The following is a 26619-nucleotide window of genomic DNA, read 5'->3' as shown; positions in this document are numbered from 1 at the left end:
ATGTTGATTTTTCAATGTCTGAGGAAATATGTATGCTACATCCTCTAGTTAATTTTATCAAATGAATTATCAGGCATATATATTTCCATTTCTGTGACTTCCGAGTCCTCGACCTAAGATTCCTTCGCAGAATGTGTCCATATGTGTCTTTGCACATTTGTATGGTAGAAGAGGTTGTCTGAGATCAGCAAAGGAAATCAAAATAGCTAGGCTTCTACTATATGCTAAATACTTTATGCCATTAAAGGTTATCTAGAACTCTTCTGATGGACAGTAGTAGTCTCATTTTATGGATTAAAAAAATTTAAAAACTAAACTTAACCCTTTAAGAACTGGCCTCAGGTCTTGATGAGCTGGTGTTAGAGTGGGAGTCAGGGCTGGGAGTCATGGTGCCCCTTCAGACTTCTTTCCCTACTCCACCGTCTCCAGGGTAAACTGATCTCTGACTATGACGCTATTAGAGCCAGCAGGGATGTAGGGGAAAACATTCCAATTTTTTGTAGGTTGGCTTTGCTACTGCATGAGATCAAAGACTTTAATACTTTCACTAATTCTGCTACTATCTAGAAGGCAGAGCCAGGTGTAAAGAGCAGAACATGAAAGTGAAACAGGAGCATGACCGCTGAAGCACAGCATCACAGGGAGACGCTTAGGCCTCCGGATAACTGCAGGTGGGCCTGACTGATGTCAGGCCCTTCACAAGAGGTGATGGAGCAGAGTCTTCTCTAACTCCCCCAGGGAAAGGCAGACTCCCTTTCCCGGTCCGCTAAGTAATGGGTGCTTTTCCTAGGCACTGACACTACTGCTAGACCAAGCTCCTCTAGGCTTCTTCCCAGGCGCTGGCGTTACCTCTAGGCCAAGGAGCCCTCTAGTGGCCCTGTCTGGGCGTGACAGAGGGTTCACACTCTTGTCTTCTGGTCACTTCTCACCGTGCCCCTTCAGCTCCTATCTCTGTATGGCCTGGTTTTTCCTAGGTTATAATTGTAGAGCAAGGATTATTATAATATTGGAATGAAGAGTAATGCTACAAACTGATGATTCATAATATTCGTATATCATCATATCTATAATCTATTACTAGTGTAACTATTCTTATTTTATATATTTTATTTATTATACTGGAACAGCTCATGCCCTCCGTCTCTTGCCTCAGGACCTGGGTGGCTTACTGCCCACACAAATGGGAGTGGACAGAGGCACATTTGCTGCCTGCGGGGTTCAGAGAAGGTGTCTGTCAGGGATATGGAGCTTTGATCAGGGCTGGAATTTACGCTCTAGCTTGGAGTTTAAATAAGAAAAATAGAGAAGAGACAAGATGGAAGATAGAATAACAGAATTGGGTTGACAGATATTTCTCAAACCCATTCCCCAAAAGCTCAGTTGTCTACTGTTCTCTCCAGCTGGCTCCTGCCCTGGGACCCTTGCCTGGAAGTTGCCTCTATGATTCCCCCAAACCCAGTGCTGCTTGACCTTGGGTGTCAGCAACCTATGACAGAATGGACCCCTGGTTCCTGAGAAAGAGAGGCATGGAGACCACCAGGCATAAAGTGTCAGAAGAACTTGGCTCCTCACAGGACACTGTGTGGCCCAGTGCAGGGTATGACTCTGCAGTGACGCAGGTGGTTGTTGAGAGAGTCTTATAAAATCTTAAAATAAACAATCCCCATATAGCATGCTTGCTTTATTTTACAATTTAAAAAGGGATTTTAAAAAGACTAGATCTGAATGTGTTTATCATTTTTCAAATCAGTTAACAGGGCAGAGTCACAAGCTAAAGAAAACCCACACTCTAAATATGAGCATAGGATGTAACGTTGCCACATGGATGAATGAGCAGGTGCTATGATGTTCTGAAGCTTCTGTCTGAGCTCTTGCAGGAAATGTTCACCAAAGGCTTTGGTGGCCCCCACGGCTTCCTGGAGGGCCTCTAAGGTTTCTGCACAGGAAAGCGGTGACTCTGCAAGGCTGTGTCTTGGCTGCTGGCACAGAGATACAGGGCTGAGTCTTCTGGCTGCAGGGCGTGTAGGTGAAGGAATAAGTGAGAGCTGTTGGGGCATTCAGGTGAGAAGCGACTTGGCACACTGTTGTTTTCAGTCTGTTCTTTAAAGTTGTAGACAAACATGAGCTCCAGTGGCTTCTTAGCACTTTGCTTGTACCAATACATAGCGTTATGACCCAGATGTTGTTCACATTTCAAAGACTTCTTATTTGTCATTCCCATGACCAGGTGTCTTGGTGTCTGCGTAACTCCCATTTCCATGGGGACTGTGGGGGGAAAGGGACAAAATTCAGGCAGAGCCCAGGAGGAGGCTTGTTGCTGAAGTCACAGGGAAAAAGCTTGGAATTCAAGGACAGCTGATTTGAACCCAACTCACCCGCTCCCAGGAGACAGAGAACCGCACAGCAGAGCAGCCTGCAGCCCATGCTAGCCTCGGGTCTGAGATGGGGCCTCTGACTGGGGTCCTCTGGGTGAGGTGCAGGGCTCTGGTCTCCTTGGCCTTGGTTGGTGGTTTTTCCTGTGATGTCACTGCTCCTGACAGTTTCACCAGACCCAGGGGATATTTATACCCGGCCGTTTTACATCCTTTCTAGGTCCTGACAGAAGGTAGATTTGAATTGTCTGGGCTGGGATGAATGGGCTGGGGAGAAAGGGCAGAGCCGGCTTTTTACCCCCCAAGGATATTCCTCTGGCAGGGGCTCCTTTGCTCTCAGCTGCTTCCTCATTATGTGGATCCTACCCCTGTCTCTGTCCCCGTGTCTTTCAGAATCCCTCTCAGAAACAGACCACTCCCATTCAAGAAATCTCCTTCTCCTCTGAGGGATCACACAAGACAGCACCATTCAAAATGTCCATTCCCTCAATGCCTAAGCGCGGTGGAGCCCTTTTTGCTCGGCTCTGTGGAGGGAGGGTGGCTACATGACCACGGATGCAGTGTGGACCAGCGCCCATCTTTCAAGGGCATGGCTGTGATGCCAACCAGCAACCAGGCACCAGGGAGGGAGCTGAGGGAGCACGAAAGGGATGAGCCACTCTCAGTCCCTGAAGTGGAGGGGCATGAGCCTTGGCTGGGCTTAGAGCTAACATACACAGGATGCTGAAAAAGAACAACCCAAGGTGTGTGGAACAAGGGAAAGGGAAATCAGCTTGAAACTGACATAATAAATAAACACAAAAATGAAATGATTCATAATACCTAAGTGATTTTAACCATCTATTGTTAATAGCACATGTTTGTTAGTATTTTGTAATGACAATTGTGATTGTACGGTTAAGGTTGTAGTTACAATCAGTTACATAAAAATCTATGTTGGGGGTAGAAGGGAGTTACCATGATTAAACTATGGGTTGATAATTTAGAGATTTTTTAACTTGGAGATGTGCTGGGCCAGGAGGAAAGTGTTAGCATGTTTCTGATGTGTAAATTGTTTCAGAGTATTTTTATGTGGCCCTTAAAGCAAAGAATGTAAAGGCATGTAGATCAGAATTTAAGAAAAGTGGTTGAATTGTCTCCTCCTGAACAGGTTACATATATGAGAGACCTTCAACCTGCTACAGTTGGATATACTTCATTCTTAGATAAGAACCTAACATCAACCTGATTTAAAGGTTAATGTTGTTAGTATTCACATTATTATAATAGAAGTCTGCTTCAGCAAGGAAACAGTTCTTGGCCCTTCCACCAAAAAAGAAAAAAAAAATTGAATTAAAAAGAATTTGATATCATTGTGTGGCTCTCAATAAGTAAACCAAATTTCAAGGATTTTTGTTTTTTAGTGGGATTCAACCTACCTTGAATAACAATGACAATGAGAGGCTTGACTGCCCTGAGGTCAGTAGCTAACATAAACATGTCTCAAAGCATAGGGTGGGTGACAGGTGAGTTGAAGTCATCTGAATTCCAGATGGATCTGAAGAAGGAGAATGACCTCAGGACAGTCTGAATTGCAAGAAAGAAGAGTGAAGAGTGGAATGGTAATGTGAAGTAAAGTCAGTAAACATGTCTGTACCAAATATCGTTAGTTTATGTGATTGAAGATAGGACATAACTGACTCCAAGACAGCTGGGATTTAGGACACAGGGTAGTAAAAAGGAACCCAAAAATTATATGTAAGAAAACCCCCCTTTTTTTCCTGAGCCAGATCCTAAATTGTGTATGCAGAGGGTGGCAGACCAGAAGGCTGAGCAGAGAACAAGCTCTGGAAGGCTGAAGACATGGGCAGAGATTTCAGAAGAGCCAGGGCATTCAGACCCAGTTGCAGTGGAGTGATGTGGCGAATACACTGTGATTCCCACTAAGACCCTGGGAAGGCCATGCACTAGCAATGATGACCACACGCTGGGGCTCCCTAAGAGGAAGGGCAAAGCTCAAATAGAACCTAGCAAGTCCTACATTTAACCCTTCCAGAATAAAACCCAACACTCTTTCCAAGAGATAACATAATCCAGAGCCTCAAGCCTATGTCGTCCAAAATGCTTTACATAAACCCTTTTAATCTTTCATGGAGGATATTTAGAAGTCTCCTAATCATTCATGCCACCCAAAAATCTATCTCCTTTCAGATCCGTACTACTACCAATGTTACTGTAACACAATTTCAGTTTCATCATGTTGTTTCACTTGGAGTAGGACCAGTGGCTCACCACTGCCTAGGGATTTATGTCCAAAGTCCTTTCCATGTCAATTCTAGATTTGCTTCAACTTTGCTCCTGCTCACCTCCCCACGTGCTGTCTTTCTTTCAGCCCAAGCACATGGCAGGGGTCCAGGCCACTCAGCATCTATAGGGCTTATTTGAGAAGGACACAGAAATTAAAGTCAGAGCAAAGGGGACCCTGCTACTGTCATTCACAGCTGGGATCCAGCAAGCCCATGAGTGGGTGCTACCACTGTGCCAAGAACTTCTCTGGGCCAGAACCCAGAAGGAGACATGGTGCTGGAGCCTGGTGCCCAGGGTAGGGCCAGAACAAAAAGGGAGATTTCCTAGCTCAAAGTTCAGGTTTTATGGGTTGGATACTTGGGGTAAAAGCAAAGAGAACCCTTTTCCACATGTGACACCATCTCCCAACAAAGTCACTGTTACCATGGTTTGTTTGGTGCCATTGCATTCAGTGTGTGAACTTGAAGGCCAATTAAATATGTGTCAGATGGGAACTCAAAATAGTTCCATTAAAATGATTAATTGTTGTCACAATACCATTATAAAATAAAAAATTTGAATGAGTGAGTAGATGAGAAAAGAAATAAATAAAAATGAATAAATAATTTTGGAGAATGAGCTTCCACCAGCTGGAAAGTAATTTTGAGGCTATTTCATCCTCTTACCTATCTCCAGATAGGATTGTCCCTAACATGGATCAGGTAGCTCACAGAACTTTAGCCTCTTTTAAAACCATAAAACTTTCCAGGACCACCTTGCACTCTTAAATGTATGTATTTGAAAAGGATTAATCAATACAGGTTTTAAAATGTTACTAATAGATTTTTTGAAAAAAATGTATTCTCCAGTGATAGAAATCACATCATTGGTTGTCAGAGATGGAGAGAGTCATGGCAAAGGGGTATGAGAGAGCTTTCTGGGTGATAGAGACCTTTTTATAGGGATAGTGGTTGTAAGGATATACATATATATCCTTATAACCCATATATATGTCTATATATATATATATATATATAACCATTGATCTGTTTATTTAGCATGTGTAATGTTTATATTGTACAATTTATATATCAATAATGCTGATTTTAAAATGTCTGAGAAGGCATGTATGCTATGTTCTGCAGGTAATTTCATCAAATGAATCATCAAGCATATATATTTCCACTTCTGTGAGTTCTGAGTCCTCAGCCTAAGATTCCTAGGCAGAATGTGTTCATATTTGTCTTTGCTCATTGGCACAGTGGAAGAGGCTGCTTGAGATTAGCAAAGGAAATCAAAATAGCTAGAATCTACTATATGCTAGATACTTTGTGATATTAAATCTTTGTACAACTCTTCATATGGGCAGTAGTCATCTCATTTTACAGAAAAAAAAACCCAAAACACAAACTAAATGCAGCATGTCAAGAATGGCCTCAGGTCTTTACAAGTTGGTGTTAGAATGGGAGTCAGGGCTGAGTGTCATGGCATCTAGCCAGAGATCTCTCCTTACGTCACTGTCTCCAGGGTAAACTGATCTCTTTCCATGTTGTTAGAGCCAGTTGATCTGAAAGGGATGTAGGATCCAATATTCTGATTTTTGAAGGTAGGCATCTCTCTCTATGAAATGCACTATAGCACAGAGTTATAAATGCAAAAATTGGACAGATCAGGGTTGAAGTCCCAATACTGTATCCTAATAGCTCTTCAATTTGGTCAAGTTTTTTAACCTATGAGCCAATTCCCTCATCTGTAAAATGAGAATAGCATTTGCATCTTAAGGTTTTTTTCTGATAGCTGAATTTCTAATTAATTGAACGTTTTCAAATGAAAGATTTTTATTTGGCATATAGTGAATTGACAAATAAAAGTTGGCATTATTATTTTTTTCTGAATGTTCTCCATGGAGCAGAATTTATCTGTGAATGTGCCTGAATAAACTCAGTGCTTGCAGCTCTGCAAATGACTCTGCCACTCACATGACAGAGAGTTTCATAGAAATAGCCAAATGTTATATCCATTTAATCCTGCAGATCTGAAATATGGAATATTATTAAGGGTTAGAAAAGAAAAACAATCCTTCCATATGTGTCATAGATGAACCTGGAGGACATTGTTCTAAGTGAATAAGTCAAGCACAGAAACGCAAACACTGCATGTTTCTGTTTATATGAGGCAACCATGTCAAACTCATGGAAGCAAAGATGAGAATGTTTCTTTCCAAGAGCTGGGAGTTGGGGAAAATGGGGAGTTGCTGTCAACAGGTATAAAATTTCAGTTAAGCAGGATGAGGAAGTTCTAGAGACCTTCTGTACAACCTTGTGCCTGTAGACTATGATACTGTTTTGTACACTTAAAAATCTGTTCAGAGGATAGATCTCATGTTAAATGTCCTTACCAAAAGTTTAAATAAAAAAGAAATACAAGCTGGCAAAGAAGAGAGAAGGAGAAACCAAAGAGAGAATGAGAAGAAGAAAGGAAATATATAAATTCAAAAACTAAGTACACTAAACATAAAACAATTGAAAATAAACATAAAACAATTGAAAAATGAAAATAAATGCAGACCTTAGTGTTATAAATAGCCAAAAAATATTTTTTATTTTTAAATATTCTTTCTTTCTTTATTTATTTTCTTTTTTTATTTTTTAAAATGTGCCATCATCTGCAGATACTTTTCTTTTTCATTTTCTATTTGACAACATAGGGTATCTTATACACAGTAGGTCCCCCAAAAAAGTTTATTGAATAAAAGAATAAAATAAATTAACTAGTGAATAACAATTACTAGTGTTCCTTTTTCTCAAGATATGTTGCATCCATTACAGGAAGTCTACAGTTCAGAAAATTACCACCCCTTTTTTTTTCTTTTTCTTTTTCTTTTTTTCCTTCCTTCCTTCCTTCCTTCCTTCTCTCTCTCTCTCTCTTTCTTTCTTTCTTTCAGGAGTCTAGCTCTGTTGTCCAGCCTGGATTGCAATGGCACAATCTTAGCTCACTGCAACCTCCACCTCCTGAGTTCAAACAATTCCCATTTCTCAGCCTCCTGAGTAGCTGGGATTACAGGCGCCTACCAGTATGCCTGGCTGATTTATTTTATTTTTAGTAGAGACGTGGTTTTTCCATGTTGGCAGGCTAGTCTTGAACTCCTGGGCTCAAGCAATTCACCTGCCTCAGCCTCCCAAAGTGCTGGGATTACAGCTGTGAAGCATCATGCCTGGCCAGAAAATTACAACTTTTTTTTTTTTGTCTCAATGAAGGATGAATGTATATGCTTGGCCTGGAAGTCACATGTTCCTTGGACTTCTCAGGGAAGAGACTATACTGATTATGTATGAGGCATGAACTTCACAACCTGTTGATGGGGACCTGTAAAGGGGAAAGCAGGTGAAAGGATAGAGCTACAAAGAAGGGGTTAAGGAGAGGTGTTGGCAGAACAGGCTTGAGACTTATTTTATTTTATTTCATTTTGTTTTATTTTGAGACAGAGTCTCACTCTGTTGCTCAGGATGGAGTGCAATGGCATGATCTCGGCTCACTGCAACCTCTGCCTCCTGGGTTCAAGCGATTCTCCTGTATCAGCCACCTGAGTAGCTGGGATTACAGGTGTGCACCACCACACCTGGCCAAATTTTTGTATTTTTAGTAGAGATAGGGTTTCACCAATTTTCCCAGGCTGGTCTCGAACTCCTGAGCTCAGGAGATTTGCCCACCTCAGCCTCCCAAACTGCTAGGGTCACAGGTGTGAGCCACTGCACCCAGTCTTCAGCCAGTTATTAAATATGAGACTCAGGACAGCTGATTTCCTTCAGATTCATAAACAGGTAAAATAATACTTATCCTGCATAATTTATGTGAATATTAAAGCAGACCACATGTAGAAGCAGCAGAAAGTGCCTGGGAAAAGCCTATCAGCTCTCCAGGGCCTGAACCCTTCTGGCTGGCAGCATGTCTCTCACGGTCACTTCCTGAGTGGGGGCAGGAATGTTTCTGGAGCTTCCTGCGGGAACTGGCCTTTGCGAGTTTCTCTCCCTGCAGGCCACCACTGCCCCTTGCACCCTTTGGCAGGTCCCAGGCTCAGCTGCTCCATGCATCTGTCCCACACAGCCCTGAAACTAAAGGTTTGGTGGGTGGAGAGCAGGCCCCACATGCCCACATCACACCTTACTTTCCTCTACCTGCCCTGTCCCTGCCCTGACACTGATTCCCAGCCCTTGTGGCTGAAGCTCCTTCACCATCCACTGCCCAAGCAGACACAGGGACACTCTACTCTTTGGTGCAAACTGAGGCCTCCAGCACCTCTACTCTTCTCTGGTAGTGGGGAGTTTGTGTTTAACTCGGGATCCACTCTGAATCAAACCACTCCCCTGAAGCCAGCAGGCAGCCAAGCATAGGCTTCAGCTCCTCTCTTGGCCACCTTCCCACCCCTCTCCAGGGTTCCCTGCAGCATTGTGGAGCCACAGCGTCACCAAGTGGCCAACATTCCACAGTCTCATGGATTCACACCTGACCTGATGAGCTCAAGATTGTCCAAATCAGGAACAAAGATGCCCCACTCCCACCCTTGCAACCCTCATCCTCACACCCTCTATGCTTTCCGCAAAAGGCCAATTTAGGGTTGATCTTCAAATTCACCCTGGGCCAAGTGAGGCAAAAGGACACATGAACCAATCTTTTTATTACAAAATAAACCGTTGTTGCACTTAGAGAGCAGCCAAAATTAAACAGACCCTTAATTAAACAGTGTGAGGATGTCAAGCCCCCCTAGCCCAGAAACACTGCATTGTTCCCTGGCTCCCTTTGCTTAATCAGACCCAATCTTTTCCTATTTTGTATTTAAGTTAATATCAGTAAATTTTACATCATGTGTTTTATAAGAGAGGATTTCCTGATTTTTTTTTTTTTTTTTTTTGAGACGGAGTCTCGCTCTATCACGCAGGCTGGAGTGCAGTGGTGCGATCTCGGCTCAGTGCAACCTCCACCTCCCAGGTTCAAGTGATTCTCCTGCCGCAGCCTCCCGAGTAGCCGGGATTACAGGGGTGCACCACCACGCCTGGCTAAATTTTTGTATTTTTGGCAGAGATGGGGTTTCACCATGTTGGCCAGGCTGGTCTCAAACTCCTGACCTCGTGATCCACCTCCCTCAGCCTCCTAAAGTGCTGGGATTACAGGCATGAGCCACTGCACCCGGCCCCATTTTTTGAGTTTACAAATTTATTTCTGAATTTGTAAAATTTTAAAATAAACAACCTTATCGGCTATAACTTAGGCCGATTCAGTGGCTGTGACATTTCCCATCACTCCCTGGGGTTAGGAAAGTGCCTATGAACTCCACCAGTGATCCAGTGATGCTTAGTAAATGCCACCCACAGAAACTATTTGCATCTCCACAAGAAAACATACTCACACTCACAAGCACACGCACACAACATGTTTTAATTGGCAAGGCTGATGAGGTTCAATTACTGAGCACAGCTACTTTTTCTTTCAGTGTTTTAAGTTGATTTCTGAGAAGGACCATTGTTGATGTTTCCAGTCTCACCAAATATCTAAAGATGTGGTCATGGAAAGTGTGGTTATGATGACAAATATTTTTCAGCAAGATTGTGAGACTGGATAAATGTCACTAAGACGTAATGATTTTCTTTTTTCTCAGAAGAACATTTGCAAATTCTGACTTTAAACACAGTTCGGGTACTTTAGAGAACAAGTCATCAATTATGACTGTGAAGACAGAACTGCTTAGGATATTGCAGAATTTGTGTAGAAAACTGAGCCTATCCCTAAAGACTCTCCAGTATGTTTCATGTAGTAGAAGTCTCTTGTAAAGAGGAGATAGTAATTCATATATTCCAGGGGTCTATGTAAGTGGACTTGAATTGATTCATGTTATAAACATCAGGCAGTTCCAATTATATTCTTGGTTTGGCCTATGGAGTGAAGAGAGTGATATCATAGAGTGCCAGAGAATGCTGGGATGAGAAGTGAAGAGGAAGACAGGTGGGAGGGAGCCCGTCCTTGGCAGATGAGCAGTATCTGGCCCTGTCGTGGGAAAATAAAGGTCCTTCTGGGCCATGGAAACAGTGAGTGCAAACGCAGAGGATGTGAAAGGCTGCTGAGTTTTACAAAATCTTCGGAAACCGTTTGGTCACAGAAGGTAATCAGATCTGGATGACGAGTGTTAGAAAGCATTCCTAGGAAAGCAGAATTTATCTTGGGGAGAAGTGCAGAGCATTTTCTCCTTCAAAACCAAGGACAATCTGACATTCTCTGTATTTTGGGAAGTACCTGACTTCCCTGAGGAGTTAAGATCAGGGCCAGAGTCGAGAAGGAAGACATCAGGACCAACTTCAGGGTTCTTACAGGAGACAAGCGGCTGTTTGGTGTTTTTCCCAACTGAGACTGGCCTCAACGTGATGCCAATTGCTATCAGTCCTTTCTTTATATTTTCTAGGTGTCGAAAACTTTTGGAGTGGGGAGAAGAACGTTCGTGGTGCACAGAACACGACCTTTCATCATTTTCTGCTCTATTACTATTTTCAGTCATCTTTGATCAGGTTCTCTTTTCTTGACTTCTCCCAAATCTCAGTTTCTTCTTCCTCAAGTATATAAAGCAAACTCCTGTGACTCTACCTTCTTCACTATGCCATTTTCAACAATCTTGACCCCAAAATAAAATTCCCTGCCCTGAATAAAGAAGACCCAAGCTATGAAATCACAAAAACTTCCTCTATCCTGGTAGTTTACAGCGTCTGGTGAAGTCGGTAATTTCTCAAAAAAAATAAAACAGGGACCAACCCTAGACAGACAGAGATATGCCACCTTTAAGACAAAGAACTCAAAATCATGCTTTGAGGAAACTCAATGAAATTCAAGATAAACAAACATGTCCCCCAAAATTACAGTCAATGTTATGATAAAAATAAAGATTAGTAAAAGACTGACCAGATAAGGAGATAGCCTTATATTTCCAAGGTCATCTTGACCTTCAAGAAGGGGTCAAATATGCATTAACAAGTGAAAAATAGGAATATAAAAAGTAGGATCATTTGCAAGGCAATACACAGTATCTAATGTGGAAAGTAAGGATGGATATAATTAAGACCAGCAAAAGGCCTGCTATGTGAAATGAGTAACTTGCACAAGGCACATCTGCTGATCTGAGCAGCGGAGAGGGAAGAGATTATTCTGGAAGAGGCAGAGGAGTGGTGTGAGATAAGGACACACTGGTGCAAAATAGTATCATTAGCAAACAGAACCTGCCGGGGGACTGTGGCCTTTCCACTGTCCACTGTCCTCTGTGAGAGCTCACATGCACCATTTTCTGTTCCAAGGATTTGCTCCCGCAGCCCTCACTCCACCCCAGTTAGAAGCTGCTGGTATTTACTCCTCTGCAGTCTCCCATGGACAAACTCCCACTCCTTCTTCGTGGAGCATGGTCTAAAGCAGAGGTCATCTCTCCCTCCCTCCAAATCCCACAGTAATTGGCATGAGCCTCTCTCATAGCTTGCTCACTTGCCACCTAATTCTGCACCTTTTCATTTCAACTAGATTGAGAGTTAGGTGCGGATCATGAACCTTAAACAACACCTTCATCAACAGGATGTGTAAATGACTGCTTTCACTGTTCTATCGTGAACAGAAGAAATACACCATTAAAATGATTGTTTAAATTAATTTAACCACAAAAACCTTCCAAAATGCTGTCAACAATGCAACTGCAAAAGAATTACTCTCCTAAATTGTGAGATTGTAGAATGAAACAAGAAGCAAAGAAAATTATGTCAAATATTGGAGAGGAGCCTCAGAATTTTAATCCCTCTTATACAAATATCATTTGACATGATGCCTCTCTCTACCTGAGACACAGAATGGCACCTGTGCCCCATACCCACTGGAGACTGCGGAAATCTGGAGGGAGCCACCTTGGTGATTCTGCCCCAAGAGAAGGGATTCTCTGGAGCTCCAGACAACATCCTGGGACTAAGATGGACAGTGGCAGTATTGTAGCTTGGAGAGGATAATATTTAAGGTGAGTATGATCCTTCTGACCTCTCAGCCCAAAATTAATCCAGGGTCATACCTGACAGTCAGGGGCTGCTTAGTTTCCTATGCAAATTAGTCCATGCTGCAGGGTCTGTCAGTGCCACAGAGGAATAGCTGCGCACTATAGTATAAAGTGACTCACAGCCCAGAGCTTCTGCTTGTCCCATCTCTGTTCTCAGTGATTGCAGCATCTGCATATTTCATGCAAGGAAGGATAATTTGAAAATAATGGACTGGTTCCCTGTTTCCTTTAGCTACATTCCAAATAGTTGTCTTGTTTCAGACTGGCATGCTCATAGGAGACACAGACCCACAGAGCAAGGGAATTTGGAGATTGGATAGAAGTAGGATCACTTGAGATTCCCTTAGACTATGGCTTCTAGGAGCAGAAACAGATGGACAGTGGATTCTGAGCCTTTTTGGCCCCATAAGACATGCCCTAATAGGATCATCATTGTATCAGAAAACATTCCAGTGATGTCTTTGTAAACTGGATATCTGTGAGGGTGGGGCCATGCCTAGTAGCATTTGTCAGTTCCTATGGTATCAACATAGCCACTATGGCAGATTTCAAGCTGTCATCATGGCTTCATTCAATGAGGATTTGGGAAGGGTTTGCCTATTTGGCTCTTCTGAATCATGCAAGCTGGCTCCAGCACATTCCCAGACTCAGGAGCATAGCTTTCAATCTTGTTCAATCCTTCATACTCAACACCCTTAAAACGAGTTACCAGCGACTATAGCACAGCCTATTGTTTTCGTGATAGGATAAGAGTGTGTGTCCCTAGTTCTTAGAGTGGACAAAGGGGTGTTTGTGCAGAGAAAGGATTGCCAAGTCCTCTGAAGCTGCTGAGATCACAGAACACAAGGCTATGCCAACTGGTTTGAAAGCTTCTAGACTTTGATTCAAAATAATTTTATGGACATTCTGCTTTTGTTCAACTAAAAAATTCACCTCTGTTAGCATTTTCCCAGAATGTAGTCCAGTGTTATTAACTCTAGTCACTTTGTTGTATAAAAGATTTTTAAACTTCTTCCTCCTATCTGAGTGAAATTTTGTATCCTTTGACCAGCATCTCCCCAGCACTCCATCTCCACCCCAGCCTCTGGTAATTACTGCTCTAGTCTTTTGATGTGACTTAATTTCCCTGAGGTCTTTAACTCAAGAAGACAGGGGTATTTTCTTTATAATAATGCTTATATTACTTTTTGTTTTCTTTATTTTTTCAAATATATTATTTGTTATGAATATAAATGAGTATATTGTAATAAAATCTTCCACCTCTCTGTGGGTGAAGCTACAGTTCTCATTTCATTAGAGCAGGGCTTGTATTTCTTCTTTTTTTAGCTATTAATAAAATATTCCCTTTATGCCCTTGTATGTTCACCCTCAGTGTAGGTAGGAAGCCCTGCCCACCTTTTTTACATCTTTTTTCAGCAACAGTGTTTACAGCTGTGGTCTGAATTCTGTTCAAGCCTAAGAATCAGAGCTGGTCCACTATTGGGAGCGTGGGTCTCAGGAGTCATGTGGATAAAGGTGGAAAAAGATGGACACAAGGTCTTAGGAAGTCCTTGAAATAGCATCCGAAGGTCAGGGAATTTCCATCTGTGCCCGGGGCGTCCTCACTCCCAGGAGACACAAGGTAACAGCAAGGAGTGATTTGATGATGGCAAAATTGTAATGGGTTCAGAACAATCCCTGCCAAGGACCATGATTTGCTAGAGAAAGACGTTCGGTGTCTGCGGCACCACAATATCCAATAACTGAATTTGGGGAACTATAATTTTCCAAGGAGCTATGCAGGACCATGCACTTCTGTCCTGGCTGGGTCTGGAATATTCTATCTTAACCTTGGTGTATGGGGCTGTCTCTGAGGACTCCCAGAAACCCATGATCCATAATTATGTCAGCTTTGGTCACAGCATGAAATTTAGAATATGTGAACTGTAGCTTTACCCAAAGAGAGGTGAAGGATTTTTATTACAATATACTTATTTATATTTGCAATAAACACTATATTGCAAGATATAAAATAACAAAACAAAAACAAAACAAAAATAATATAAGCATCATTATAGAGAAAATTCCCCCATCGTGTTGAGCTAAAGACCTCAGGGAAATTACTTCAAATTCAAAGACTAGAGCAGTAATTAGCAAAGGCTGGAGTAGAGATGGACTGTTGGGAAGATGTTGGTCAACAGATACAAAATCTCACTCAGATAAGACGAAGATGTTACAAAGATCTGTTATACAACAAATGACTAGAGTTAGCAACAGTGGATTGTATTCTGGGAAAATGCTAACAGAGTACATTTTAAGTATTCTCACCACTGGAAAGGATAAGGATTGAGGTACTGCATATGTTAATTAGCTAGATTTAGTCATTGCACTATGTACATACATTTTTAAACGCAGGTTGCACGGTATACACATATACAACTCTTATCTGTCAGCATTCAGGTTCTAGAAACCCCATTTCCTAGGGAACCAAGCTGACACTGGAGCAGTAGTGCTGCGGCTGAGCTGCTGGCACAGAGATACACGGCCAAGTCCCCCTGCTGTGTGCGCTGGAACTTCAGAGTAGAGATGGATGCCTCAGGCCTCTCTGCAGAGAACCGATCACGGGGAAGCCCTGATTTGTCTGCTGCATCCTTGCCTTGGAAGTAAATTGGAAACTCCAGGCCCTGCCCCAGGCTCTGTCGGTACCAATAAAGGGCATTATGACCTGAAATTGGATCATATCTGAGAGCTACATCCTTTCCCTTCTTTGCTACCTTGTGTCTCAGGGACTGGGAGACTCCAGGACCTGTGTGATCTGTGGAGACAGAAATTGGGAACTGAATGAGAAAAACAACTATAGTCATCTCTCTCTCTCTCTCTCTCACACACACACACACATCTCACACACATACACACACACACGCACACAGGAGACTGCTTGGCGTCTGAGGAATCACCTGCTCCCAGGAGACATATGGCTGCCCAGCAGAGGAGCCTGGTGCCCATGGCAGGGTCAGGGCAGGATGGGAGCTTTACCAGATCAGAGTCACTGTGAGTAGGAGCAGAGGAGGAGGGATGTCCTTGTTCCCACACAGAAGGTCCCATAGTGACATCACATCCTCTCTCAATCCATGCAATGACAGGAACAAAGGATTTATTTTAGGACATACTTAAATGACTCCTTTAAATATTTATGAGTTCCTTGCTTTTTGCTTGTTTGTTCTTTGAGACAGAGCCTTGCTCCGTTGCCCAGAATGGAGTGCAGCAGTGTGATCTCGGCTCACTGCAAACTCTGCCTCCCAAGTTCAAGTGATTCTCCTGCCTCAGCCTCCTGAGTAGCTGGGATTACAGACTCACACCACCATACCAGGCTAATTTTTGTATTTTTAGTAGAGACGGGGTTTCACCACATTGCCCCGGCTGGTCTCAAACTCCTGACCTCAAGTGATCCGCCCACCTTGGTCTCCCAAAGTGCTGGGATTACAGACGTGAGCCCAGCACTTTGGGAGGCGGAGGCAGGTGGATCATGAAGTCAGGAGATCGAGACCATCCTGGCTAATATGGTGAAACCCTGTCTCTTCTAAAAATACAAAAAATGAGCCAGGCGTTGTGGCGGGCGCCTCTATTCCAAGCTACTTGGGAGGCTGAGGCAGGAGAATGGCTTGAACCTGGGAGGCGGAGCTTGCAGTGAGCCGAGATTGCGCCACTGTACTCCAGCCTGGGCAACAGAGCGAGAATCTGTCTCAAAAAAAAAAAAAAAAATCCTTTTTAACAACATCAATGCATGTATCATCGCTTTGGGCTCTCATGCTGTCTGGACCTGGAGGCCTCACGCTGCATCTCTGAGTTTATCTCCTCATCCCACAGCCGCTCCTCTGTCTGCTGGGCCTGTTCTCTAGGATGTGTCAACAGCTCCGCCAACACAAGGCACCAAAAGATGAGCTCATTGTCTTTCCTGCAAGTCAGAGTCCCCTGTGCCATCCCCATTGATGCCCCAGCCTCCTCCATCCCCCCAGTCACACGTGCCCAATGGGGCTGTCCCATCACATGGGTTCCCTCACGAGCGGCACCTCATGCCTCTCTTCTGGGGCCACTTCCCATCTTTGTTAACTATAATTCAGAAAGGATACCTTGGTGACAAACTCACCGTGTTTTTTCTTTCTCTATCTATAAATATATTTACCTCAATCTCAATATTTAATGAATGAGAATTATAATTCTGACTTGATGCTTATTTTTAATCTCCTTTCTTGACTTTCACTGTTCCTTTCAGTCTATTCTGCTGGGAGATAGTTATCTTTTGGGCTACTTTTAAAATCTTCTCTTTGTCATTTGTGTTCCGCAATTTCACCATAACATATGTATTCATCTACTTCATATTCATTTAACTTGTTGAAACAGAGGATTTAGGTCCTGAAACACGTCTTGAAAATTCTCAGCTAATGTCTCATAATTATCACCTATCATTCTCTCTACTTTCTCTTTGTGACACTTCAATCATGTGTAAGAAAAATGGGAAGTTCCAACAAAATATTATATATACCCTAATACGCTAGAACCCACAAGTGTTTTATTCCTTATCCCTTACCTTTTCTTGTTTCCTGTTTAATTTTCCGTGCTGCATTCTAGGTAACTTCTTCAGATCTGTCTTTGACCTCAGTAACAATCTCTTTTGAAGCATGTCATCTTTTCTTCATTTCCATTTTGTTTTCAATGATAATCTTAATCGTTACTGTATTCTCTTTGATTATTTTTTAATGTTTCCTTGATTATTTCTGACAGTCTTCTTTTTCATGTTCACATATCAATTCGCTTTTGTATTCCTTTAAATATAGCTCTTTAACTTTTATATCTTTTTATGGCAAAATTCCTTGTCTTCATACATTTCAATTGCTTATTGTTTCTACTCACTTTTCTTCATTGGTTCTTGCTTTAGTTGTCTTAATAGTGGGAATATATTTACCTGACATTAATCTGTGGGATTTCAGAGAGTCCTGCATTGAGAGTGCAGAACGTCCAGTCCATAGCTTTTCCAGCTGTCTCCAGTCTTATCCCAAATGCACGGGGCCAAGAATTGTCTGCTGCACTCTGAGTTGCCAAACACACTCCTGGCTTTGGTTCCTGGGATCAGAACACGCTCTCAGGACAGTCACAATGTTCCCTCCAGAACACAGTTCTCATTTTTGTTATTTTTCATGACACCTTCTCCAGAAATTAGCACCTATAAGGCTGTGTAGTCATGACTTTCCCTACCTGTTCTTCCAAGAAAAATTTATATAAATACATTTTCAATAAAAAAACTCCTAAGTCTAAAGATATTCCCTCTTCTTTCCTTTTTGGTTCCTAACCCAAAACTTTAAAAAATAACTTAGATATTAGAATTATATAATGTAGACTTTACCCTCATTGAGTTTGAAGAACATATGATATTTAAAATTGGAAACTCCTAGACGAACTGACAAACTGGCTTGCACAATGAATGGTCCAACGCTTGTTCAACAAGCGAGTGCCCTTTGAAGAGCTCATAGCAGAGCATCTCAGGCACAGTTAACTCTAGATTTCTGCCAGGGTACAGCAGACCTGGAGTGTTCCTGTTATTGGTTCATCCACCCGCTCATCACTCAATCAGCCTGTCATTCATTAACTCATCCATTATCTGTGAAACAGGTCTCCCTTCATGCCAGGAACAGCTGTTGGTAAATGTAACAAGCACAGCCTTCCCCTTTATGGAGTTTAAAATCGACATGAGCGGAAAAATATCCAGACAAGTAACTGGAAAACTCCAACTGTGCTCAACTCTATTGACTAACAAGCACATGTTACCACCAGTGCTTATAACAGAAAAATTGATCTCAGCTGGGAGGCAAGGGCATGCTTCCCACAGGAGGGCTGATCATGCTGAGATCTGAAGCACAGGTAGGAGTTGGCCACTGCAGAAAGGAAGCCTCCAGCCCAGGGCAGAGAAAATGGACTTTGAAGTCTCTGTGATGGGAAGGAAGGAGGCACAGAAGAGGGGCTGCCCTCATGGCTGCTGTGGAGAGGTGTGGGGAAGTGAGGGGAGGAGAGACCCAGCAAGGCCTTGCAGGGTGACTGCCCAGATGGGAAAGGTGGGCCACAGGAGAGACAACATGAGGGTGGGGGCTGGGGGAAACCCTAGAGAGAAGAAGCAACATGGTCCCCAGGGAGAGACGAGAGTCTAGATGGATCTGAAATACAAATCCTGTTTCATCCTGGGGGCCTCAGACCCATGATGATGGGGTTTCAAGTTTCCTGGTGCAGAGAACTCTGCCCAGGGCATCACTGAGTCTGGGGTGAGGGAGGAGGGCAGAGCCTCCCTGCCTTTATGTGCAGAGAGGAGATGGCCGTGCAGCGCTGTGGCTTCACTGCTGGCACAGAAGTACACAGATGTCTGGGAGGGAGCAGCTGACTCCAGCCTGAGCGAGAACTCCCGTTTGTTTAATCTGGAGACATTGTAGCCATCGGGGACTTCTCCTTTGTCAGTGGTACCCTCACCAACTGAGTAATAAATCAGCCTCAGCCCCATGCCTGGGTCTTGTCGATACCAATACATGGAGTTATGGTTCATATCCTGGGCACATTGCAGTGTCATGCTCTGTCCTGTCTTCAGGACCTGGAATTTTGGGGTCTGAGTGACACCAGCATTCACTGGACCTGCAGAGAAGAACAAAGCGATGCTGCAGCTACAATGGAAACAGGCTGGGCCTTGAAATCCACACATGGGGCCCTGCCCAGGACTTACTTGCCCACAGGAGAGAAAAGGCCACACAGCACAGGAGCCCGATGCTCATGGCAGGTGCTACAGGATGGAGGGGTCTTCTGGGTCTGTGCATCGGTGATAGGGGAACAGGACTCTCAAGGGGGTCATTCTGAGACTTCATTCTCCCTGCCTGGGCCCCAGAGCCTTCCTGTCAGGAGAGGCCACGCCCCTTCCCCAGACGGTCAAATTCAAGATTCATGCACCGGTGAACCGTTTGAATGGGAAGAATGCCTTTGTCTGAATTGACACAGCCTTACGAGTTTTTCTTAACCTTTTTGGAAGCAGTTTGTAACTCAATGGAACTCTTATCCCTGTGATGATATAATTCCTCATTCATACACTGGTGTCAGTTATCTAAATATTTCTCTAATTTAGACTCTTAGGGAAACTTCCATGTCTTCCTGGTGTTTTTGCCTCCTGTGTCCCAAATACCCCTTCAAGTATCCTTTTCTAATTTGCTTAATTGACCATAATCCTGTTTAAAATCCTTTGTCTATATTGGTTTTCTCTGTTACCAAGTTTCCAAATCCCAGGTGCAGGCTCATCACCATTGGAGGAGTCGTTTTGCTCTGTTTCTTTTCAATTCACCGACAGATGGGACTCCTGACAAGCCCAGCTGAGCACCTTCAGCTCCACCCAGGGCTCTTGCTTTCTGTGCCTGGGATGAGACCGTAGCAGGCAGAACCACCTCACGCTGCTGACTGTCCTCTCTGTGTGGATGATAGTGGCTGCCCAACGCTGCCCATGATCTGTGGGCACAAAGGTGTCTTGATGTGTGAGGGATGTGGGGAGAGGAGAGAAGAGGTAGGCTCCAGGATAAGAAAAAGCGCTCTCATTTTATTTGAAGTGTCATATTTCATAGGGAATATTCCCTTGGTCAGGATTCTCACCACTAATTCAGTAACAATTAAAAAAAAAAAAAAAAAAAGGCCGGGCGCAGTGGATCACGCCTGTAATCCCAACACATTGGAAGGCTGAGGTGGGCGGATCATGAGGTCAGGAGTTCAAGACCAGTCTGACAAACATGGTGAAACCCCGTCTCTACTAAAAATACAAAAAAAAAAAAAAAAAAAAATTAGCTGGTCGTGGTGGTGCGCACCTGTAATCCCAGCTACTTCAGGAGGCTGAGGCAGGAGAATCACGTGAACCCGGGAGGCAAGGTTGCGGTGAGCCAAGATTGCACCACCACACTCCAGCCTGGGCAACAGAGCAAGACTCCGTCTCAAAAAAAAAAAAAAAAAAAGGAAAAAAAAAACCGTATTTTAGTGCACAGAGCCCCACACTTAAAGAGATCCCTGTTACTGTAACATTGTCATGATCTTCAACTTCCTTACAATATTTGAGCAAAGAGCTGCCAGTAAGTCACATTGCCGGTCCTGAGTACACGGTTTTGTTTCATATTCTGCTCACCTCCTCTTGTGCTAGTTTCCTTTTGGCAAAAGCACATGACTGGAGTCTGAGTCACTCAGCATCCATGGTGTTTAGGAGAGAAGGACACAGAAATTGAAGTCAGAGCAAAGGGCCACCTGGTGCTGAAATTCACAGCCAGGATGTAACAAGTTCGTGAGTGGGTGCCCTGTCTGTGTCCAGGCTAGACCAGGAGACAGAGAAACACACAATGTAGGAGCCTTCTTACCAGGGCAGAAAAGGGCATTTCCTAGCTCAAGGCTTAGGTTTTATGAATTGGACACTTAGTGTCAACACAAACAGAACCTTTCTCCCAGTGTGACGTCATCTCTCAACAAGGTCACTATTACTGTATTTTGTTTGGCCCCAGGGCACTCAGTGTGTGAACACAAAGCTCAGCTGCATGTGTGTCTGATGAAACTCAAAATATTTCCCTTAAAGATGATTAATTTTCGCCAAAATATCATTACAAAATAATTGGAGTGAATGAGCAGATAAGAAAAGAAATGAAAGAAAATGAATAAATAAACTTTGTAAAATCAGTCTGTACCAGGTTAGAAGACCTTTTGAGGTTGTTTCATCACAATATCCATCTCCAGATAGAATTGTCCCTAATGTGGATCTGGTAGCTCACCTGGCTTCAACCCCTTTTAAAACCATAAAACTTTTCAGGAGCTCCTCATTCTGTTAATTATTTGGTTACGTATAACCGATCTGTTTATTTAAAATGTGTAATGCTTATATAACTTATATATCAATACTACTGAGTTTTAAATGCCTGAGGAGGGATATATGCTACATTCTCTAGTTCATACTTTCAAAGTAATCATCACGCATATATATTTCCATTTCTGTGGCTTCCTGAGTCCTCACCCTAAGATTTCCAGGCAAAATGTGTCTTTAACTGCCTTTGGGCATTGGCACAGTGGAAGAGGCTGCCCGAGACTAGCAAAGGAAATAAAAATAGCTAGATTTCTACTATATGCTAAATATTTTATGGTATTGGGGTATTGGCTGGGCGCGGTGGCTCACACCTGTAATACCAGCACTTTGGGAGGCCGAGGTGGGCAGATCATGAGGTCAGGAGATCAAGACAATCCTGGCGAACACTGTGAAATCTCATCTCTACTAAAAATACAAAAAATTAGCCGGGCATGGTGGTGCATGCCTCTAATCCCAGCTACTTGGGAGGCTGAGGCAGGAGAATCACTTGAACCTGGGAGGCGGGGGTTGCAGTTGGCTGAGATCATGCCACTGCACTCCAGCCTGGGCGACAAAGCAAGACTCTGTATCAAAAAAAAAAGAAAGAGAAAAAGAAGAAAGAAATCCTATGTGAGTATAGTAAAATAACAATAAATAGTGAAATTATTATTTTTTTGAAGTCTTCGCTATGAAGCAGAATTGAACTTCGAATGAATGTGCATTCATATACTCAGTGCTTACTGTTCTGCAAATAACCCTGCCACTCCTGTGACAGATGGTTTCGCAGAAACAATAAGATACTATACATTTAATATTCAGACCTTAAATGTGGTATATGCATACAATGGAATATCATTAAGCATTAAAAAGAAGAAAATCTGGCCATACATGACAATGTGGCTAAACCTGGAGGACATTATGCTGAGTTGAAAAAGTCAGGCACAGAAAGACAAATACTACATGATTGTGCTTACATGAGGCAACCTAAAAGTCAAACTGATGTAAGTGAAGATGAAAATGGTGATTTCCAAGGTCTGGGAAGTGGGGGAAATGAGCGGCTGCCGCCAGTGGCTACAAAATTTCAGTAAAGAAGAATCAGGAAGTTTTAGAGATCTGCTGTCCAACCTTGTGTCTGTAGATTATGATACTATATTGTACATTTAAAAATCTGTTTAAAAGATAGCCTTAGGTTATTAAACTAAAAAGTTGGCAGAAAAAGGTGTAGGTGGCTAAAGAAAGAAAGAGAAGAAAAAAAGGAAATCTGTATAATTCAGAAACTGAGCAAACGTCTTTGAATAAGTTAAAAAAAATTAATGCAAACCTTAATACTCTAAAAAGTAAGAAACATTTATTATTCTTTCAAGCTTGTCTTTTTTATTTTCATTTGTTCTTTTTTATTTTGCTTTTTATGTCATAAAATATTTATACAAAGAAAGGATCTCCAAACATATATTAAATAAAATAATAACTAATGAATAACAATTTTTCTTGTTACTTTTCCTCAAGGTAGATTGTATCAGTTACAATGTGTACAGTGCAGATAATTTCATCCTTCTGTTTTGCTTCAGTGAAAGGTGAATGGATATGCTTGGCCTGGAAGTCACGTGTTCCTTGGACTTGTCAGGGAAGAGGTTATAATGGTCACATATGAGGCATGACCTTGTGCTCCTGCTAATTGGACCTGGAAAGGGGAAGCCAGATGAAGGGACAGATATACAGAGTCGGGGGACGGGGCTGGTGCAGAGATGTTGGAGGAAAACACCTCAGCCAATTACTTAATATGAGACCCGGAACAGCTGCTTTCCTCCAGATGTATAAACAGGTGAAATCATACCTACCTTACATGATTTCAGTGAGCATAAAACCAGATCACATACAGAAACAACAGGAAGTGTCTGGAGGAAAAGCCTGTCAGCTCACCAGGACCTGAGCCCCTCTGGCTGGCAGCACCCTCCTCAGGGTCACTCCCTGAGTGGGGCTAAGAAAGTGTCACCCAATTCCTTGGGGTACAGTCCTTTTCCAGGTACTCTCTCTGCAGGCCACTCCTGCCTTGTTCACCCATTGAAAGACTCAGGCTCAGCAGCTCCATGCAGCCTTCCTGTCCCGCACAGCCCCTCAACTAAAGGGGAGGTGGCTGGTCACAGTCCCCGCATGCCCACATCACACCTCACTTTCCTCTGCCCACCCTATCCCTGTCCTGACACTGATTCCCAGCCCTTGCCACCCCAGCCCCTACACCCTCCTCTGCCCATGCAGAGGCAGAAACACTCCCTTCTTGGTGCCAACCCTGGCCCTACCTTTCCCTGGGCAGTCCCAGGCCAGGACCTACTCTAATTTCCACCTAATCTCCTGATGTCAGCAGGCAGCCAGGCATTCCCTTCCGCCCTCCTTTCCTGGCCACCCTTCCACCCCTCCCCAGGGTTCCCTGCAGCATAGTGGGGCCACAGCGCCCCCAAGTGGCCAACATTCCATAATCCCATGGATTCACACCTGACCTGATGAGCTCAGGATAGTCCAAGTCAGGAACACGGTTGCCCCCACTCCAACCCCTGCAGCCCCCATTCTTTCACACATCCTGTCTATTGCTTTCCCGGAAGGGTTGATTTAGGGTGGAACTTCAAACTCACCCTTGACCAGTGGAGACAAAAGGACACATCTTGATTGCACAAGAAATTACTGTTACATTATTGCAATGAGCATCCTAAGATGGAAGAAAGGAGCCAGAATTATACAGGCCACAGGATGAAAGTGTGACAATATCAAGCCAATCTGGGCTGAAAATACTACATTGCAGAGCTCCCTTTGATTAGTCAGATGCACATCTTTTCACACATTGCATTTAGTTTAATTATTCACAAATTTTAGCTAGCACATTTTATAAAAAGGGTTTTTTGATTTTACAAATTTATTTCTGAATGTATAAAATCTTGAAATAAACTATCTTATCAGCTATAACTTAGGCAGATTCCGTTAGGTCTGCTATTTTCTATCCTTACCTAGAAGTGCCTAGGAGCTCTGCCAGTGATCCAGCACCTCATAAAATGCCACCAGGGGAGAAACTTCTATGTGAGTGAGTATCCACAAGAAAACACACACACACATTCACACTCACAAACACGTAATATCTTTTCATTGTCAAGGATGATAAGATTCCATTACTGAGCAAAGCTAGTTTTTTTTTTTCAATGTTGTAGATTGATTTCGGTTGATTTCATCAAGGATGATTAAGAAGCACCTTTGACTATATTCCACCCTCACCAAATCTCTAAAAATGTGGCTGTGGAAAGTGTGGTTATGGTGAGGAAGTTTTTTACAGGATTATGAGTCTTTATAAATATTACTGTACCATAATTTTCTTTCTTTAGTGATTCTTCAGTCAGCCTAAATAACATAATTTTCTTCACTCCAAAAGAACATTTGCAAATTCCAGCATTAGATACCCTTTGGGAACTTGACAGCACTGGTCATCAATCCTGACTGTGAAGACACAATTGCTAGGAATATTACAGAAGTTACATGAAATACTAAGACTATTCATAATCATTCTCCATGATATTTCATGTAGAGTCCCTTGTAAAGAGAAGACAGTAATTAATCACACTCCAGGATTCTGTATGAGAGGGCAATAACTTATTAGTTTTGCAAACATCAAAGAGTATCAATTGTATGCTTGGCTTTAAAATAAAGGAAAGAGAGTGATACAGTACAGTCCCAGGGAATGTCACAGTAAGAAGTGAAGAGGAAGGCAGGTGTGAGCCTGTCCTTGACAGATGATCAGTATGTGGCCCCGTCTTAGGAGAACAAAGGTCCTCCCAGGCCATGGAAACAGTGAGGACAAACGCAGAGGATGTAGAGACTGCTGAGTTTTAGAAAATGTTCAAAGAGCATTTGGTCATAGAAGGTAATTGGATTTGGGAGGTGAGTGTCAGAAAGGAATCCCAGGGTTGCAGAATTTATTTGGGGGGAAACTGGAAAGTATTTGCCCCTTTAGGAAGAAGGGTGACTTTACCTTCCTCTGTGTTTTGGGAAGTACCTGACTGTGGCCTGAGGAGTCAAGATCAGGGCTGGAAGAAGGAAGACAGCAGAAGCAACTCCAGGGCTCTCACAATGGCCAAGCGGCTCTTTGGTGATGCCTCCGACTGGGACCGGCTACCAGGTGATTCCAGTGGCTATAAGAACTTTCCTTATTTTTTCTAGGTATTGAAAACTTTGGGGGTGGGGGATAGAGAGTTCATGGTGCACAGAATACCACTTTTCATCACCTTCTGCTCTATCTCTATTTTCAATCATCTTTCGTTTTCTCTCTACTTGACTTTCCCAAAACCTCAATTTCTTCTCCCCAAGTTGTATAAAGCAAACCCCGTGACTCTCCCTTCTACACTACACTGTTATCAACAATCTTGACCACAAAATTAAATCCCTTGTCCTGAAAAAGAGTGCGCCAGCTGTTAAATTACACACATTTCCTCTACTCCTGTAGCTTACAGTGTCGGCAAACAAGGTAATGCTGCAGTCAACCTACGGAAGCAGCACCATCCTCTGAGCAGGCTCTCTTGGCCTTGTTTTCCCCAGCCCTAGTTGCAGAAAGCCCCAGGCTGTGGATCCTAGCATTCTAAATTGCCTTTCTTTCTCCCTGCAGTCCCCAGGTTCTCACAGATATGTCAGGGCTGAGGTTGCTCCACATTGGGCCAGGGAGGTTTGTGCACAGAATGTGGTTGGCTTTGTAGGGCTGTGCCAAGCTGCTGGCGCAAAGATAAAGGGCCGAGTCCCCCAGCTCCAAGGTGCTCACATTCATCTCAGAGCGAGAGTTAGAGAACTGGCGCCCTGAGAATCGACCAGGGAAGTTTCCTTTGTTTCTCTGTGTCTCACTGAAGTATTCGAAGAGGAACTGAAGGCCCTGTCCTGGGGTCTGTTGGTACCAGGATACACTCCTATGCCCAGAGATAGGGGAGCAGCTCAGTGTCACTTGCTGTCCTCTCGCTTTGATCAGATATCTTGGAGTTTGAGTGACTCCAGCCTCTACTGGGCCTGTGGGAAAAGCAGATGGAGAA

General features: G+C 43.2%; 2 gene segments (V, D, J or C); both read right to left on the bottom strand.

Annotated features, from left to right (window-relative positions):
• Window positions 1–1667: 1667 nt before the first annotated feature.
• On the bottom strand, window positions 1668–2522 carry LOC107971686 (T cell receptor beta variable 4-2-like). The segment is given in 2 exon segments: window positions 1668–2265; window positions 2376–2522. Coding segments are annotated over 2 exon segments (387 nt in total).
• Window positions 2523–15040: 12518 nt separating this feature from the next.
• Window positions 15041–15746, bottom strand: LOC107975971 (probable non-functional T cell receptor beta variable 7-1). The segment is given in 2 exon segments: window positions 15041–15496; window positions 15639–15746. Coding segments are annotated over 2 exon segments (408 nt in total).
• Between the last annotated feature and the right edge of the window lie 10873 nt (window positions 15747–26619).

This window comes from Pan troglodytes, chromosome 6 (genome assembly GCF_028858775.2).
Source record: "Pan troglodytes isolate AG18354 chromosome 6, NHGRI_mPanTro3-v2.0_pri, whole genome shotgun sequence".
NCBI lineage: Eukaryota > Metazoa > Chordata > Mammalia > Primates > Hominidae > Pan > Pan troglodytes.
Note: the sequence above shows the minus strand (reverse complement) of the source record. Positions and strands in the feature narration are given on the sequence as shown.